This window comes from Petaurus breviceps, unplaced genomic scaffold (assembly GCF_028583685.1).
Source record: "Petaurus breviceps papuanus isolate PSGF00001 unplaced genomic scaffold, PetGlider_PUasm1.0 181, whole genome shotgun sequence".
Lineage (NCBI taxonomy): Eukaryota > Metazoa > Chordata > Mammalia > Diprotodontia > Petauridae > Petaurus > Petaurus breviceps.
In genome coordinates, this window is record NW_027185784.1 from 27,631,123 (window position 1) to 27,637,794 (window position 6,672).

The 6,672-nt window shown below is 44.4% G+C and overlaps 1 protein-coding gene and 1 long non-coding RNA gene across 4 annotated transcripts in view; one reads left to right on the forward strand and one right to left on the reverse strand.

Moving 5' to 3' along the window:
- LOC138160700 (uncharacterized) overlaps positions 1-3,698 on the reverse strand; it is a 48,462-nt gene extending 44,764 nt beyond the window's left edge. Inside the window, exon 1 of one of the 2 annotated variants that reach the window (XR_011168191.1) lies at positions 3,560-3,698. This is a non-coding gene — a long non-coding RNA (uncharacterized lncRNA). The remainder of the gene's footprint in view (positions 1-3,559) is intronic. The other variant, XR_011168192.1, reaches the window with a different exon arrangement.
- On the forward strand, positions 494-4,291 carry TMEM139 (transmembrane protein 139). 2 transcript variants are annotated; one of them, XM_069087448.1, is made up of 3 exons: positions 494-937; positions 2,254-2,503; positions 2,722-4,291. In XM_069087448.1, the coding sequence occupies exons 2-3, from the start codon at positions 2,271-2,273 to the stop codon at positions 3,113-3,115; spliced, it is 627 nt and encodes a 208-aa protein (XP_068943549.1). In that variant the 5' UTR covers positions 494-937; positions 2,254-2,270; the 3' UTR covers positions 3,116-4,291. The 2 variants fall into 2 exon arrangements, with proteins under 2 accessions (XP_068943549.1, XP_068943548.1); XM_069087447.1 differs by lacking the exon at positions 494-937 and having other exon boundaries at positions 2,028-2,503.
- The last annotated feature ends 2,381 nt before the right edge of the window (positions 4,292-6,672 follow it).

A 6,672-nucleotide genomic window follows, 5' to 3' on the forward strand; every position in this document is an offset into this window, starting at 1 on the left:
AATCATAGGATCATAGATTCAGAGCTAGGAGGAACCTTAGCAATCACAATCCAGTCCGATCTTTTTGTTTTATGGATGAAGAAACTGAGGCCCACAGGTTAAGTAACTTGTCCAAGGTACATGGATACCAAGTATCAGGACTTCAAATCTCAAATGAGATTCAAATCCACAGTCTGATCCAAAATCCAAAGCCAGTATTCTTTCTACTGCATTGTGTGCCATCATCATCATCTTCCCCTTCTATCTCAGATATACACCCTTGGAGAGGAAGAGAGGAGAGACTTAGCTCTGGGAGCTAGGGCTAGTTTTATTAAAGCTGACATGCCCCTCTGAACCCCAGTTTATTCACTGATATTCATTAGTTCCTGGAGTACAAGGAGTCTTGTTTTCTTCAGGTCTGGACAGCAAGTACATGGGGCTTCAGTCTTCCTGAACTCCACCCTTTTTCTCCCTTCAGATTGACCAATGAATGAGCCCTGTATTCTTCTAACCTTAGTCTGAAGAGGGCAATGTTCACTATTATAAAGGACAGGGAAATATTGAAAGTCATGTGGGACTGGATTACTGTAGTCAGGGAATAAATCTACTGTGAGACAGAGGACACTTTGCCCCTACCTCAAAGAGTTGGGCAGTGGGTGTGGAGAAGCCACTCCCATTTAAGGCTTCTTGGAGCGTGGAGGTAGAGACTGGAGAACTATACTTGGAGGTGGGGCTGAATGTCAGAGTTCAAGAAGGGGGAAAAAGTAAGGGTGTCTAGCTGAGATAAGAACCCCAGGGACTGGGGCAGAGGAAAGGGGTGGGGCTGGTGGACTCCTCCCCTAATACCACCTGATTTCAGAGGAGACTGGCCAAAGACAGGTGAGGTATACTTACATACCTGAGGCTGCTGACTGAAGATGAAGAAAGAAGGAAACCCCTAACTTGGGGGATGGGGGAGGTAACCATACATTGTTCTTGACCCCCTTTCCCTGACCAAGGGTTCCCTGCTCACTAGAGCTACTGGATTTGGCTGTAGGGGTGGGGAGGAAGAGAATGTAGAATTCTGTGAGCTGGGGTCCTACCAGGGCAATAAGGAAAGGGTTTTCTGTGCTAGATTCTGGGTGGGAATTTAAGAACCTTGACCTCAAGAAAGATTCTGGGGGAAGGTGGCATAGGCAGATATGGACACAAGAGAAGAGAGCTTGGGCTTCTATGTGTCCTAGTTCTTTCAAAGATCCCCTGTCATGTATCCCAGTACTTGTGGTGCTTTGTCCTTGTAGGTGGAGCCTGGCTGGCATTGGGGGGGGGGGGGGGGAGGACTACAACCCCACCCAAAAGAGACAGCAGAACCGGAGATGGAGGGGACTCAGAATGAGAAACTAGTATATGTGCTGGTGGGGTCTAGGGGGAAGGGTAGTACTGGGAATAAATAATGTAAGAACATCAGGCCCCTTCACCTGGATTCCAGAAATGCCTGTTTGCATTGAGACCTGAGGCAATATCTGCTGTGTCCAAAGCCTAGAAAGGAGAAAGAAGTGGGGCTACCAAGGAAAACTTTACTAGGGGAAAGGAGACTGGGAGTTCCAACCAGGGAATGTTAGAGCCTCATATATTTAACCAGGAGGGTAGATATAATTAACTTCGTGTCAGGGCTGAGAAAAGCATTCTGGGTTACTTTCTTCTCTAATATTGACTGTGTTGTCACTATTAGTCACAGAGACCCCTATCCTCACCCATACCCTCATAGTGTGATTGGCATAGAGCAGGGGTTCTTAATCTTATTTGTATCATGGTCTCTTTTAGCAGACTGATGAAGTATAGGGACCCCTTCTCACAATAATGTTTTTATGTCTTTGGAGGAAATGCTAAATTTCAGTTAGAGGTTAATGGAAACAAATATGTAATTTTTTTAAATCTCAAGTTCATGAATCTTCTGAAATCTATCCAAGTCCTCTTCTAATAGAGTATAAAAATGCCAAATATGATCCACCTAGTACCTGATGCCATTTGCGACTTCTCTCCCCCACCCTCCCAAAGCTTCTTTCTTGGTCGTGATTCTGACTACTAGTATAGACATAGCAATTACGTCTTTTGTAAAAATGTTAAGCAATTTATTCTGCACTGGACTTTAAACAACAGAAGCAGATAAGAGTACCATTACAACTATTTACACTTAAAAATGAATTTCTGGGTAACCCTAGCTCTAGCATGATATTGGTTACTCCCTGTCTATGCTCTTCTGTTCTCTCAACGTTCCTTTGCCTCTCTTTTCAGGAGCCCAGGCAGGGGCAATGTTTCCAGGCCAAGTATGGAGGAAAGTGGTGAAGCCATTGATTCTCTTGTGCTGCGCCTACATCCTCCTAGGGTTTGCGCTGTTGGGTCTGCAGAAGAACATCAGACCTGTTGCTTATTTCTTCCTCGCCTTAGGTGGACTTCTTCTCCTTATCTGCCTACTCTGTTGCCTCATGGAATGGGGGCACCAAACAGTGCAAACGGATACCACTGGGGCCTTGAGCTCAGCTCGGTAAATTGGGGGCAAGGAGAATGGAAGGAGGTACATATATCATATATGCCTTGGGCTCCTTCCACCAACCTTGCTCCCATGTCTCAAATATGGGTGGTCTGTTCCCCTATGCCACTGGGTTCAGAAAGGGGAAGAACTAGTAAAATGGGGTGAGGGAATCCCAAGGGTCTACCAGGGGTTGGTTGGTAGAATACTGACCCTGTCTATCTCCTTCTCAGGGACAATGCTGCCTTCGAAGTACCAAGCTATGAGGAAGCTACTGTATCAACTCAGGGCCCCAACTCAGATTTGGGTGAGCCCCCACCATACAGCACTGTGATCCCCTCACAGCTTCAGGAAGAGGCATCTAACCATTCGGAAGGACACACAGGAGCTAGAACAGATAGGCGAGGAAGGTCAGAAGGTACAATGACCCAGGCAGAATACTCTTTGGAAACCCCAATGGATCTCCAGCCTCAGGGACACCTGATAAGATCTGAAACACCTCCATTGCAAAGCCTGCCACGTTTGGAGCCTCTTACCCCACCCCCAGCATATAAGTTCAGAGCTAGGAATCATGATATTGATGATGATGACAGTGTATTCTATGAGGAGGGCCACACACCTCCCTAAACTTATGTTCCCTGGACATATAAGATTTTCCCCTCAGTGGATCTTCTTTACCTGGATAACTTGAGCAGGACTGGTACCTGGCAAGAGAAAGAAGTCACCAGGGTGGAATTCTTCTTCCCACACATATGCTATGACTGGCACCTCTATTTTGTATCCATGCTTTGTGCCCCTGTAACAGGGTCCAAATGGCTTCCCTCTATCCTTGGATCCCTTAACCAACATTCCCCTACCAAAAGCTGGATGACCAGGGTGGACTGGTAAAAACCACAGGGAAGGGGAAGTGGGGCTGCTGTATATCCTCCCCTCTATACTCTAATTTCACAAGAGGGAGAAGCAGGAACTGGATTTAAAACCCAACTCTTATCATTGGTTGTGACCTTGAACAAGTCACCTAATAAGCAAACTTCGAAGTTAGAAGAGACTATAGAGGTAAGGTAGTCTTACCTTATCTGACTAGGAATCTTTTCTCCAACATCCCTGACAAGAAGTCATTCAGCTTCTCCTTGAGGACTTCCAGTGAAGGGGAAGCCACCACCTCCTGAAGCAGCCCTCTCCACTTTGGAACAGTGCTCACGGTTTACAAAGCTCTTCCTCCCACTGAGCCAAAAATTGCCTCTCTCAAACTTCCACCTATAGTTTCTTACTTTCTTTATAGCCAATCAGAATTAGTCCAATTCCTCTCCTTTATAACTCAGCAAATTGCTGGCTAGATTGCCATCACATTCTCTCTCCCTGAGTCTTTTTCCTCCAGGCTAAACGCTGCTTATTTCCTCAGTAGGTGCTCATTTAGCATGTTCTCCAATCTTCTCACCATGCTCTTTACTCTGTAGATGCACAAGTTTGTCAAAAGTCCTTCATAAAATCTTGTCCTTAGAACTGGACATAAAACCCCGGATGTGAATTAAGCAGGGCAGAGTACAGAGAATTGCCACTTCCTTTGTTCTGTCTGAACTCTCTACTTCTATTCATCCAGTCTAAGCTTTCATTAACTTTCTTGGCTTCTGTGTCACACCATTGACTCATAGGGCTTCTTAACCTCTAGGACCTCTATATCTTTTTTTTTTAATACACAATCTCAAGTTTTTCCTTCCTTATTTGATTTTTTTTAACTCATGACTAGAACTCTACATTTAACCCTAAAAAATGGCATCTTATTAAATTCAGCTCTAGCCTCAACCTTGAAAGCCTTACATTCATCATTCTTGAAATCAGAATAACAGTTGTGTTTTAACAAATTCAGAATGCTGTCAAGATCAAATAAGAAGAAAGCCTGTAGGGGAGGCCAGGTAGCACAGCGAGTAAGAGTAAGAGCACCGGCTCCAATGTCAGGATGACCTGTGGATCAAATCCAGGCTCAGATACTTAGCACCACACCCAGAAATAACTGGCCGGTGTAACCTTGAGCAAGTTACTTAACCCTGATTGCTTTAAAAAAAAAAAAAAAGAAAGCACTTTGTAAATGTCAACAATTCATGACTTAATTATTGTGCTGTCCTCCCACTCAATCAATCAAATATTTATTAACTGACTACTATGTACCACGATATTAGGCACTGGTGATACAAGTTATAAGGTTCAAAACAATCCCTACTTGTAATAAGTTTACATTCTAATGAAGGAGAATACATATAAAAATATATACAGCATAAAGTTAACATATATATATAACATATATAATTTGTGTGTATTAATACACACACGTGTGTATATGTTGTAGATATAGATGTACACATCTAAAATACATTAGATAAATACAAGATAATTTGGTAGGGAGGGCACTAGCAGTTGGGAGTATCAGGAAAGGCTTCATGAAGATGATGCTGGAGATACTTAAAGGAAAAGAGGAATTATAATGTGTGGGTAAATGGGGAGTACATTCCAAGCATGGGGAACAGCCGATGATAAGACACAGAGAAGTGGGTGACATGCAGTGTTGTGAGTGAGAAACAGTGAAGGCCAGTTTGACCTCCTCACCGAGCACAGAAAGGGGAGTAATAGGTTGATGTTGAAGAAATGTTGTGTTGCTGTTATGGAGATGCTGTGGACATAGAAATGGTTGAGATTTGGCAAATGATTGGATACTTGGGGTAAGGAAATGTTAGGAGTCCAATTATGAACCTGAAATACTGAAAGGATAGTGGTGTCTTTGACAGAAATAGGGAACTCATCGGATGATGAGTATATATCTGAACTTAGGTTGAAGGAAACTGTTCATTGCTATAGAGACGTGAGCAGTTATTATTGCTAGTAGTATTATTCCCAGAGAGACTGGAGGAAGATTTCTGTTAAGATTTCCCGGTCAGGTAAGCTGTGTGTTCTTGGTTCAAGGATTAGAAGATCCATAAACCCTTTACCTTGAGGGCCAGGAAGCTAAACCAAAGCACAACATTTTGTATGGGAAAGGGCACCTGCCTGAGAGTTAGGAAACGTGGATTCTAATCAGGACTCTGGCACCAAGTTAATATTAGGCAAGTTAATTGAATGAATGAATAAAGCCTTTACCAAGTATTTACTAGTAAAAAGCACTATGCTAAGTTCTGGGGATAAAAATTAAAAAAAAAAAAACACAGACAATCCCTGCTCTCAAGGAATTCACATTCTAATGAGAAAGACAGCAACACATATGAGAGTTCAGCAGTTCAGTGGCAAATGAGATATGAAAGTCCCAAGGTCCTTAGGATACAGCAGCAAAGCAGATGCCTCTTCTTTAATATCATTGTGAAATCATAGTTTCTGATGCTGGACCATTTAACAGTGCCAAGGCAAAAACTTTCCTTTCTGGGTCTGTAGTAGCTATGATTGTAGTACCTGTAGGGCCAGGTAGCATCTGGGGGGGGGGGGGGTGCTGCTTCCCAGGATGATGGCCAAGGGTGCTGGGCTGGAAGCAGTGCTATTCTGAAGGCTCTTGGGTTCAGGGGCTGTCCTCAGCACATCCTCCTCCTGACTCTGCCTTGACCCTCCTCCTAGGCTGGCTTGCCGGCCATGTGTGTGGGAGTTGATTGGCAGGTGGTGACCTGGGCAGGAGCCTTTTCTTGGGTGCCTGATGATGGCTGAGGCTGGGGCTGGGAGCAGGCAGGACCAGTGGTCTGAGAGGTGCCCCCACCCTTAGGGCTTCTGTGCCCGTTTGATTGAATGCTGTTGCTGGTGGTGATGAGGAAGGTGGGCCCTCTCTTCCCAGTGATTTTTCAGTGGTGGCTGTGAAGGGTGGGCAGAAAGCAGGTCTGGTGGTTGGGGGGGGCCCTCCTGGGCTCAGGATGCTGGGCTGCCTCCATCAGAGTCTGAGGGGAAATAGGGGTCAAGGTCATGGTAGTCGTTTGCCTTGCCTGGCACATGCTACCTGCTGTCTGTCCTGGGGGCCGAATTGTTTTTCTGTTTCAAGTTACAGTAACTCCTCTGAAAAGGAAAGAGGTGGGTGGCATGGTGATAAATGTTTAACAACCGACTCTCCAAAATCACAACAAAACTTAAGTCTAAACAATTAATAAAACAATAACTCAAGCCCTGATTTGTCGTGTTTGCACATTTGTGAAGTTTAAATGATCACACTGAAAACTTAA